At 45.4% G+C, this 12168-nt stretch overlaps 1 protein-coding gene across 1 annotated transcript in view; it reads left to right on the forward strand.

Moving 5' to 3' along the window:
• Positions 1 to 510: 510 nt before the first annotated feature.
• The window catches only part of ADCY5 (adenylate cyclase 5), a 205054-nt gene continuing 193396 nt past the window's right edge, over positions 511 to 12168 (forward strand). Inside the window, exon 1 of the mRNA XM_004176713.6 lies at positions 511 to 1690. Coding sequence (XP_004176761.2) covers positions 689 to 1690 — 1002 coding nt within the window. The 5' untranslated portion in view covers positions 511 to 688. The remainder of the gene's footprint in view (positions 1691 to 12168) is intronic.

Genomic DNA, 12168 nt, shown 5'->3' on the forward strand with positions numbered 1-12168 from the left:
GGAGCGGCGGCCGGGTGCATGAGCGGCGCGGCTGCCGCCGGCCGTGCCTTATCGCCGGGGCTCCGCCGCTGGGAGGCGAGGCGAGCCGGGAGCGCCGCCGCAGCCCGGTCCGCCCCGGGCAGCCCCCCCGCCGCGCCCCTCGGGCAGGGGATGCTCCCGCCGCCGCCGGCTGCCGCATCCCTGCGAGCCTGAGCCTCCGCCCGCTCCGCGCCGACCGGCCCGCGGCGAAGCGCCCGCCCTGCGCCCGGCCCCGAGCGGCGGGGGCCGGGCCGGAGCGGTGCGGGCGCGCTGCGATGCGGTTCCCCCGCGGCGCCCCGAGCCCCTGCGGCCGCCGCGGCGCGGCTGAAGGCGAGCGGCCGTGAGCCGGGGGCGTCCCGGTCCCCGCGGTGCCGAGAGCGCTCGGCGGTGTCGAAGTGCCGGGACCGGCGATGGCACTGCCCTGAGCGTCCCGCCGGGGACACCCCGGCTCTGGGGACGCCCGGCCGTTCCGGAGATCCGGAGACTTTGGGGACGTTTGCGGGTTTTGCCGTTTTTCTTTCTCTCTTTTTTTTTTTTTTCCTTTTTTTTTTCTTTTTTCCCCCTCATTTTTTTCTCCTTCTCCGCTGCCTTTTGAGGTTTTCTCCCGGCGGCTCGTCCCCTGCGCCTGCCCGGCCGTCATCCCCTCGCCCGCGGCCCCGCTCCTCAGGGCATGTCCCGGTCCAACAGCGTCAGCCCCCCGGGCTTCGGCGCTCCCGCGCCCTGGGCAGGCACCGAGCAGCACCGCTCGGCCTGGGGCGAGGCGGAGGCCCGGGCCAATGGCTACTCCTACCCGCCGCCTCCCAACAGGTCCTCGGGCAAGAAGGCCTCCCGCATGTCGAGCAGGTGGAGGAGCGAGGAAGACTACGAGCCCCGGAACCGCGGGGAGAGCGGCTGCAGGATGATGAGCTTTAGGTCCAAATCTGCCTGGCAGGAGCACGGTGACGACAGCCGACGTCACCGGTCCCGCCACCCGCCCGGCAGTGATTCCCCCGCTGCCCCAAACAATGCCAGCCCCCGGCAGCTGGGGGAGCAGGGGGAGGTACGGCCCCGCTCTGTGGAGTTGGGGCTGGACGAGAAACGCATCAAGGCCAAGATTGAGGAGCTGGAGGAAGAGGACGGGGACGAGGGGGACTCCGAGGCGGCCTTCTCCATGGGCAGTTGTTGCAGTAGCCTGCTGCAAATCTTCAGGTCCAAGAAGTTCCAGTCTGAGAAACTGGAACGTCTCTATCAGCGCTACTTCTTTCGGCTAAACCAGAGCAGCCTCACCATGCTCATGGCCGTGCTGGTGCTGGTCTGTGTGGTCATGCTGATCTTCCATGCCGCGCACGGCCACTATGAGGTATCCTATGTCGTGGTGCTCTCCCTGGCCATCGTGCTGATGGTGGTGCTGTGCATGGTGTGCAACCGCAACAACTTCCACCAGGACCACATGTGGTTGGCGTGCTACTCCGTCATCCTGGTGATCCTGGCAGTGCAAGTGGTAGGGGTTCTGCTGGTGTGGCCCAGGAGCGCCTCAGAGGGCATCTGGTGGACCGTCTTCTTCATCTACAGCATCTACACGCTGCTGCCGGTGCGGATGAGAGCTGCGGTCATCAGCGGGGTGGTGCTCTCCGCCATCCACCTGGCCGTCTCCCTCAAGATCAACGCGGAGGATAAGTTCCTCCTGAAGCAGGTAGGCAAGCCCTGAGTGATTTGGATGTGTGCTCAGCATTGAAGGGCAAGGGAAGTGGGGTAGTCTGACTTCCATAGGCCTGCCTGATACTAGAAGGATGACAGAACTTCCCGAACTCCTAGGTTACCTGCTGCTGGGTGGGATGGTGTGCAATGTGGTGGCTAGCCTGTAATCTTGCTTTTTTTCATTGCTGTGGTGTTCCCTCGTTTCTGCTCCACGTTAAAGCTCTAAATATACTAGAAGTGTGTCTTCCTGGGTTCCCATGACAGCTGCTGGCTGCACAGTCAGCCAGCCCTGCTAGTGCCTTTCAGTTGTATTTAATGTAAACAGCCCTGTGCTAAGCACACCTGTGGAATGGTATCCAAGCCTGCTGCTGTTTTACTGAGAATTGTGCAGAAAGTCTGGCTGTTTTTGTAAGGCAGAGGTTATCCTTGTGTGTCACTCCAGGTTCAGTGTTAGTGCAGAGCTTAGGCATCTTAGGAGAGCATGCTCCATGGGAATGTGGGGTAGGCTTTCAGTTTAGCAGGAAAGTGTTTTGCTCTGAGATGTGCTGGAAATCTCTATGGTGAAAAAGCCCGGAGTTCCTGTACAGGCAGGATAAACAGTACAAAAAAAAAAAAGTATAAATGCAGGTTGTTATTTAGCTGTGATACCATTTTTAACTGAAGCAGTTCAGTTCATGGGAACAATAAGACTATTATTAAATGCATTACAGTTCAATTTTTAATTACCATATCTGTATAAACAAGAGCGGTACAAGGCGCCGCTCTTCAAGTGAAGCAGGCAGCCTTGGGACTCATGCTTTAAGCTTACCACACGTAAAACATTGAAGCTGTGAGGCAATTGTCATCCTTCTGATGTGCAGGACTCTGAGCAAGGATGAGCCTGTTACAGAGTCAGCCGTGATACCCGTGTGTTACCAGGGATTGTTTATTAAAATCTGGTGTTTGGTTGTTTTACAGTCCTAATACATAATACAAAATAAAGACTTTTGCTCTGTGCCTGCTTTGAGTCTTGGTTCTGCGTTGTTTTGAGTTCTGCCTATTGCAGTGGCAAGAAAAGTTGTAGGACTTAAAGAAAACCTCGTCAGGCTGAAGCTGTCACTGTTTTGCTATACAATAGAGCCTGTGAAATTACTCTCTTCTCCCCCCTGCCTGGTTAAGCCTACTTGGAGAGTTTCTGGCTTTGTTCTTAGTTTGTTACAGATATTTTTATAAACTGTACATGACATATTTTTCTTATGTTTGATACAAATGGCTTTTTGTGCATTTCCAGCAAAGCATACACTGTGAGTGGGACAGTTGGTGTTTTTCTGCTTGACTTGAAAAAGTTTGCTAATGGCCTCAGCTCTTCTCCACTGGGGCTCTGGTCTTGCAAAGCCTCCTGTGTGCTTTCTGCTTTATAAACGGAGACTTGTCCTGTTGAAATCAGTGTGTTTGGAGACTGTATCCTTACATGGCAAGGCAAATCCCATCATGAGTGCAGCTAGAAGATTTAGCAGTCTGTTATGAGCAGAGTTTGGAGCATACTAACAAATGAATAAAATATCATCCTGTTGGAAAATGTTGGTAACTGTATTTTAGTAGGAAGGAGTCTATATTACAAAGGCCATATGATTGACTCCCTCAGTAGAAAATTTGGAACAATTACAGCTCCCTCCCGTTCCAAATAGCAGGTTGTTTGTAAGAGGTTGGCTTGTGTATGAATGTGCACTTGTCAAAGGTAGAAGCATGGGCAGTAGGTGATGGTAGAGTATGCACAAATCTGTGCATTGCACAGTGGCTTTTGCTTTCCTAGTAATGCTGGGGTTTTCCTATGGTTTGGCAATAAGCATTCAGTTAATGAGGAGCACTTTTACTTTGTCTTCAAAGGCAGAGTGTCTCTCCACATTGTCTGTTTATTTTTCCTACTAGCACAGTCTCTATCTTGCTGTGGTCTACACTGGCGTAGCACGGGCTGAATTCAGTGGGGTTGTACAAGGTCAAGCATCAGATTCCTTACACATTTGTGTATGAACACGGGCTGCTATCTCCGGCTCTCTGATAGAAAAACTGTTCTGCTGAGCACATTGCCGTACAGCTTTTCACAGGCCTTCTTCACTGGGGCTGTATCTCGTTGCCGTGGAAATCGGTTGTGTTCAGCTCTGCCCCCCTAATGCACACAAGCCCTATTTTCCTCCTTAAAACTACTAGTGGCAAAGGCAGGTGAAGACCAGATAAGTTAAGAAGAGTGAGTTAAAATGTTTTCTGTGACTTCACACCGGCAGTCACATCAGCCTGGGTTTTATGGAGCAGGAGTGGATGTGATGCCTTTGTGACCAGATGGTACTTTACATCCAGCAGTCACGGAAGAAAGGCTGGTTAGGTTGTATATCACCTTCCTCTCTTTTTCATGGCATTTTAAACTATAATACTTAAGCAAGTTTTACTTTGCTCAAGCTTTTTTGCTTTTAGTCCTCCCTGAATTGTTTCCCAACCAGGAGAAATCATACACTCTCATTATGATCCACTGACATTTAAAGCAGGGTGACTCTTGTGTTGACTCCTGAGCACTTTTATAAGGCTCTGGAGCCTGTTAAAAACTCCTCTTTCTCGAGAGTGAAATTTTCGGTAGTAGGTCCCTTTTGGGGGAAAGGCAGCTTGTTGTATTCCCTAGCTGAGGATGCATGAGTTTGTCTGAATTATCTTCTCCTGTCAGTGCTGGATTTTTCTGTCCCCAAACTCTCTGGTCCAAGGCTATGCTAGTCAGACTTCATGGAAGGGTTAATGCTGTTTCTGAATCCACAATGCGACAGGAGTAAAAGTAGTTGTCATTGTTCAGTCTTACTGAGCTGCTTTTTAAAATAATTCTTCTGGAGTCATTGGATTTGGAAAGTAAGCTCTGACTTCTCTTTGCTACTCCTGGAGGAGTCTGTATTTCAAAAGAGAAAGCACTCCTGTCAAAAAGATGAGTATCGTTGGTACCTCTGTGAGTCTGATTAGCTAGGGTCAATGATATTGACTTCTGGAATTGAGGTTTGATTGGAATAAAAAAGTGCTAATTATTGCATTATATTAAAAAGTTATCCAGTGCTGAGGGAGAGGAGAAAAAGAAGCCCTGTGTTTGGGAATTTACTTGTTTCCAAAGGCAGTAGGCTGTTGGAAGCAGAACACAGTGAATAGGTGATGGTCCACAAGCTACAAATTCTCACTGCTTAAAAGGGAGTTTTTCATTTGTTCCTGTGATCAGTTAGTTCTAGAGGGACTGCTTTTGGATTTAGTGGGGAGGGGATGACTGTATTTGTCTTCAGGTTTATGTTCTTGCCAGATTACAAGTATGTTTCACTGCATGGAAGTGTGTCGTCTTCTCTCTCTGTGTATCTCTTTTCAGACCAACCTTTTCCATGTGTTGGCTTTGATGCCCTTTCAGGCTCTGAAAACGCACTCAAACTCTAGAATTCACATAAGCATTACTTTCCATGTGAATGAGGCTTTCTAATTCTTTACTGAGAAAGAAGTTTATCAGTAATCTGCCTTGCATTCACAGCAGAGATAACAGTGGGATTTATTCTCAGCCCTGTTGGAGCGAACTGCCCGGCTGACCCACAGGCGTGTATGGGCACATGGGAAGAGGTTCAGCCTGTGGCTTGCAGATGCTTAGGTGAAGTCATGTGAGGAGACCAGCTGCCCTCAGTGCAGATAGTCTTGAGTAAGCACTGGCATTTTTGTAAGACTATGGGCTAAGGGACAGGGAATTTCACAAGAGAGTTTATTGGACTCTGAATCAGACTTAAAAGGGGATGGGAATTGTGTGTGGGAGTGAGTAGGGGACCAGGAGTAGGGGATAAGAATGCCATATACAAACATCAAACAAGCCCGTGGACTGAGGTTAGATTTACTTCCGTTTTCCCATCCAAACCTGTTTTATTGTAACTTTCTGAGGTTCCTTGTTCAAGGATACAGTTAAGTCTTTGTAGTTTATTAACTCAATACGAGTGGGTGACTGTTAAGGTACCACAAAAAATAAATACCTTTTTTTGGTGTTGTGTCAGTAACCTCATTGAAATAGAAATTGAAATGTACTCATCTCTTTTCTACCCAAATACTACTGCAAACTTCCTGCAAAGGATTTCTGATAGCAAAGTTCTGAACTACCTTAGCACATGTCTTTTGTTTGTCTTTGATTCAGGGCTCCTTCTTGCTTGACCCTTTTCTGTATCTCCATCATAACAATGTTATATTAGTACTCCTCATCCTTCACTTCTGAGAAGCGTGTACATGTTGGCCTTTCTCTCTGTCAATGGATGTTCATAGTAGATGATTCATCTGCACCTGCATGGTGGCTCTCTTGAAAGTGTAGCATTTCAGTTTAACCATTTCTCAGAAGTTGGTGGTATGAGAACCAGCCTCTCTCCTCTTCGTAAATAAACTCACTTCAGCAGGGCTAAAAATAATTTCTTATTGTAACAGTGAATTGACTTGAATCTTGTGGAGATCTCCCAGCACCTCGCAGAGATGCTTTCTAGTTGGCAACTTGAATGGTATTCAACCAGAAGTTAGTCACACGGTAGAGAAGCAGTACTGTATGTTCCATCTCAGCCTCAGCATGCTTACTACATGTAAGTGATGACTGATTTAGAGACACATTCTCAGCAGTGTGTTAATCAAGTTCTTGCACTGTGCTTTCATTGTCTTCAAGAAGCATCTTTATTCATCAAGAAGGAGAGATGAACTACCTGGAATGCAGATGGATCTGTGTGACAGCTCTCCTATGGTTGTGTGCTGCCTGTTTTACTTCTGTCCACCTGGAAAATAGATTTGTGTAATGTTTGTATAGGATGGGATTTTTAAGGTGCTCAGCCACATGGAGACAGGTATTGGGTGCTTCAAACAGCACTTAATGCCCTGTTCTGCATAAACATTGGTGTCAGTGGGGCTCTCGTGCAGTAAGAAAAGCTCTAGCACTGCTCACTACTGAAGAATCTGCCTGAGTAGAAGTTTCACTGGTTAGTGAAAATTTATTTCTGGTCTTCTGTTCAGGGGAAAAAAATGGCAATTTGAAATATACAGTAACTGTTGCATTGCTAGTTGCCTCCCTAGGGTAATTCTGTAATAGAAGTAATTAAGTAAATCCCTGAGGTATTGTGTATCAATTTAGTCCTTTGTAAGAATATTGTCTTTATCCCTTGGGCATATGTTGCTTGAGGTTACAAAGGCGTATCAATTTTTCTTATCTCCTAAATTACTCTACGATCCTGCCACCTCCTAATCTACCCCTTTGCTTTACCCTCCTTCCCCCCACGATTAATTAGTTTAATATTTCACTGTAATGTTCACCAGTATCAAAACCTGTTAGTGTGATAGAGTGCTGTGTGTCTAATTTCTATGTGTTCCTGAATTCTTAATAGGTTTGTTGTCTTGATAAACTGACCCATTTGAATAATTTCTCTCAGCTTTGTGGTAGCAATCAACTTTTATAGCTGGCTTGGAAATTGGTGAATTCAAGACCAAACCTGATAGGGGTGCTTGAGGCGCATAGCAAAAAGACTTGTCCTTCTAGGCACTTTTATGACATGCTTGAAAAGGCAGGGTGTGTTGTTTCTGGTTATTTCTGGAGAGATGAAGATAATTTGGAGCAACATCAGGATTCATGAAGGTACTGGAGGCAGAGGGATAAATTTCCTTGCCCTAATCTTACAAAGCAGCCATTGACTTGTCCTTCGGTGTCCTGGGCAAGATGGCTTAGTTTGCCACCTGCGCCCTGTCAGAGACCTGTCCAAGGCGGGGCATCTTATTTATGTGGTCTTTTGTGATTAACCTCATTCAGATGATTAATAAACCTGAACAGCAGTGGACATAAAATGCTGATTATCCTGGTGCTGACGGCTCACTGGAACTGGTCATGCCCTCCTGAAGTCTCAATGGCCCAGTGCTTCCTAAATGCCCTTTTGCTCTGAGTCCACTGTTGTGTGGGCAGCACTGCCAAGGCCTGGGGTGGAAGAGGACTGGGACTCAGCCCAACTGGAATGTGAACTTTGGGCACCAGGCTGTTCTCCAAATGCATTCAATTTGTGTCTGATTAGCTAATCTTTCAGTCATGTACCATGGCTCCCTCTCTGTCTTTTAAGAAAAGTGAGACAATTGCTAACTTTTTAGCCATTGCAGTAGTTGGAATAGTTACAGTAATTGCTGGTTTGGTCATCGTATTTTGGTACTAGTGGATATTACTGTCATTTTCTAATCAAACTAAAATAATTTTCCTTCTGTCCTGGTAGAAGATGCAATGAAAAATTCCCAGCAACACCTGAAGAACTGAAAGGTAAAACCCAAAATTATTTTGACAGCAGATTCTGTGCGTTTGGTAGAGTGATCCACCCTGTAGCTGGTAGTGGCTTCTGAGAACCCATGCTTTGAAAAGCTCCTGTCTTTTCTTCTTTTCCTTTCCATCTCTCTTTTTTTTCTTGTCTCACTTTACTTATTTTTAATTTTTCTCTTTTTTTTTTTTTTTTTTTTAGTTTTCCATATTCTTGTGTTGTTTTTTGTTTTCTTTTATTTTTTTTTATTTGTTTTGTTTTTTGTTTTGTTTGTTCATTCTTTTTCCCTGTGCAGGTGGGTGTGGATCAGAGAAAATACCCACTTTTGTTTGAGGAGGTAGAAGACAGAGCTCCAAGTTTTACTAGCCTTGGGCAAAGTTTGTTCTCCCATCTGCTCTATAGTATAGGGTTTATATGGCACCTTGCACAGGCAATAGGGTAATATGTACCCAGAGGAGGTAGTGCTGAGGGAGCTGGTGTGCACCAGCATCTCCCTCAAGCCTTCCAGCTGCTACATGATTTCATGGGGTGCTACATGTTGGTTTTTTATGGCCCAGAGGGGTAGGACAGTGACAAAGTGTGTGCAAGGAATGTGAAGATTTACAGCTTCTGGGAAATGGGTGGGGTTCCTGTCTAACTGCTGTGTAACTTTTTCATCTCCTGCAAGTCCTGTGTTTTGATGTGGGATATGCTCGGTGTTAGTTCCTTCCCTCCCTCTGAAGTCTAGCCTAGCGATCTGAACTTGTGATATCTTTCATCCATGGGATGCTCTTTCTTCTTTTTGTTTTGACATTGGTGATACTTTAAAAAAATTTTTTTTTTTTTTGTCTTTACCCGAGAGGTAGCCTGCTGCTGCCAGAAATGTAATTTGATTCATTATTATGGAGTCCTTAGGCTAGGTAAAAACCCAAGGGAGAAATCTCATGTGAATGAAAAAACACAACCCCAAAGATATTAAAAAGGATAATCTAGTTATGAGGGGGTGTGGGAAACAGACAAGAATTTTAATATTTGTCTCCTGAACTCCTAAATCTTCTTACCTTATCATAAGAAAGTTTGAAGTTTCTAGCAGTTAATGAGGTCACACATAAAATAGCTGTCAGGCCAAGACAAGACTCAAAATACTTTTTAACACCTGCAACTGGACCACTCCCAGTGACACTCTCTGTTATGTATTATGATGGTGCTGAATCTTGCTGGTTTCATCACTGGCAGGTACAGGAATGGCAGCACTCAGCACACCTGCAGTAGAATTAGAGATGTTCTTGTTCTGACACTCAGAGAAATGGACTGAACGCATTTTAAAGCTCTGCCTTCTGCTTCCAGGCTTGCTCTTGAGCATTTGGGAAGCTCTGTCCCACCAGGAGCCTGGTGGGTAGACAAGATTGTGAAGTACTTCAGGCAGACACAGTTGGTTTTGCACCACAAAAATGATGTGTTTACACATGGTAGGACCCCACACAGTTGAAGAATTAATGGGCAGCATTGGCAACACCAACAGTATTGCTTCTGGTGCCAGGCTGGCCTCACTAGTGCCAAGTAGGATTTTTGTTGCAGCACTCACTATAGAATGTTTAGTTGTTTTGTCAGTCTTTGTTCTGCAAATAAAATATCATTGTGTTATTTTTTCTCCATATTTATATGTCACTAATGTAATTGCCATGTATCTTTATTCCCTTCCCCAGACATCAGGAACACAAATCATATTTGTGTATTTAAGATGTTATCAGGACTGTCTGTAGTGTGCATTGTATAGTCATCATTTGTGGCTTCTCCTACTTCATAGCAGCAGAAATAGCAGAAGAGAAGTATATTTCAAAGCATCCTCAATCCTGCCCTGATTTTGTTTATAATTCCTTTACCTAAACTGCTTCTGCAGTTTGAGTGATGAGTTTCCAGATGAAATATTAAACTGCCTTTTCTTTTCATGAAAAGTTTTACACACCCATGTAATACCCTTCAAATTTTTTACTCTGAGTTGGGTCTTTGTGGTATTGCCGTGTTTGGCTATCATCCTGTGTTTTCCTGGGAAACTTTGTTTTTGGGAGGTTGAGTTTTGGGAATTAAAGCTGCTCTTCCAATTCAATATACACATTCCACTAGTATCAGAGTGCATCTTTGCAGACAGTAAACAAAGAACTATGCTGATGCAACACAGAGGGAATAGAAATAGAGATTTGTGTTTTGTCCTTCCTCCCCCCTCCCAGACATTAGAAATTGATCTCTCAAAGAGGAAACTTACGCAAACTGTTTATTCTTCAAATATGTTTGCAGCTTGTATAAGGCATTCTGTCTCACTTCATAGTCAGAAGAAAAGGCTATGACATTGCTTGCAAGAATCTGTCATAAAATGTTGCTGATGCAAACAGTTCCCTGGCTGTATCTTCCCTTCCAGAAAAAGCCTTGTCTCCTTCCCTTAATTCCCTGCTCTAGACTAAATGCTACAAGCACTGAGCCCTTTGTCCCTCTCACTCTGCAAACTGAATTCTCAGAGCCAGTGATGTGGTAAGGGACCACTCAAATCAGTATTTCTAAAAACAGTAGTTTTCTGGTCAGCCCACGGATGACAGAGCTCCTCAGACATGCTTGCTGAGTGATAAACTCTTTCCACTTGCTGGGAGGTACCCAATGGCAGCTCTCTCTCTGTATTCTTGCTTTTAACATGTCAGTATTTATACACACGAAGGGGGGGACCAAAGGACGTGTTATTAATGAAGATGTTTCCATTTAAATGGGATTTCTCTTTTCTGGCCAGGTAGTTATGTGTAATCTCACAGGGAGAGGAAGAAAGAGGAGGCTGGGCAGTGTGGTGGGAGAATGTGTAATCACAGTGTCAGTCTCACTCATGCTGAAAGCTAAATGCAGTCTTGCAGGCCATTGAACATGAAGTAGTTACTAGTGTGGGAACTGCTGCTGAGTGGTGAACTCTCTGGATCTTGAGGCCAGGATGGACTTCTGAGCTCATTTAACAGTACCCATTGAACAATTCTCCTACACTTTAAAATTTCTTTCATTCAATAATAAAAAAAAAAAGTTTAAGTGCTGAATTGTAAAGTATTTGTCAGTTGAAAAAGCAATCTACAGTGATTTCTGAACGGAACCAATACTTTTTCCTCTCTCCTCTTAGTAAGACAGGATTTTGATACCCTGTGATGGACAGTATTGGGGATATTTCTCTGTTCAAGTTGATGGCATCTACTTAAATATAACACAGATGGAGGTGTTGGTTGTGAAGGGGTTCTGACATCATGCTTGGATTTTGTACTAGATAATTACATTCCTGCCTTCTTAATTGATGTTGAATATGGCATTTTTCTTTGCTCCATGTCTATTCTGGACTTTTTAGCAGTACACCACCAAATAGATGCTGTGCATTTGGGTTTACTATCATATCTGAGAAATTTGCAAGGCTGTTGACAAGGCAAGAAAATGAGAGACTAGAGCTCAGGCTTATATCTTCTTAGTCGTGTCAGTGTGCTAGAACAAGTGCCACCCCCTTGATATGACAGATGTACTGATAACTTCTGAAAGGTACAAAACCAAAAATGATATGATTGAAGGATACTTCCAGAGCTCAGCTATACCATCCTGCTGCACCCAGACAAGACCAAGTCAGCCTGAACCATTTGTGGCAGGTACTAGTCACAGACCCATCTGGAAAAAAACCTCCTTTGTGTATGTTCTCTTGGGGGTCACAAAAGCACTGATGTGCTTTCCAGTGTGTTTGTTTTCTTGGTGTTTTTTTTTTAAGCAAACCAGCAAGCACAGGCCTGGGTAGGAGCAGACAGTAAAGAAGAGCTGTCTGTGACTTGAGCTCTCAGATGAAACTGGTGCTTAGTTTCCTTGTCTCACCTGGCTTTAGTTCCCACCCCACCCAGAGCCTGCCGTTCTCTATTGTCACAAACAGTGCATTTGAACAACATCTGGCACAGCTGGGTCTCATTCCTGAGTGGGGCCTTCCTGAAAGCACTGCAGTACAAGCTGTAAACTTGCAGGTTACACGTCCTTTCACACACCTGCCCTCCTTTGTGCTGCCTGGCCCCTCTCAGCTGCTAGGGTAGCTGTACTTAGGTCACTCCTTAGAACTCCAGGGACTCTTAAAAGTGTATGCCTCTTGCACTGTGGCTGAAATGACTGTGAACAAATACTTAAAGAAGTATTTCCTGGAAATATTTTCATATCTCAA

The sequence above is a fragment of the Taeniopygia guttata genome, chromosome 7, assembly GCF_048771995.1.
Source record: "Taeniopygia guttata chromosome 7, bTaeGut7.mat, whole genome shotgun sequence".
NCBI lineage: Eukaryota > Metazoa > Chordata > Aves > Passeriformes > Estrildidae > Taeniopygia > Taeniopygia guttata.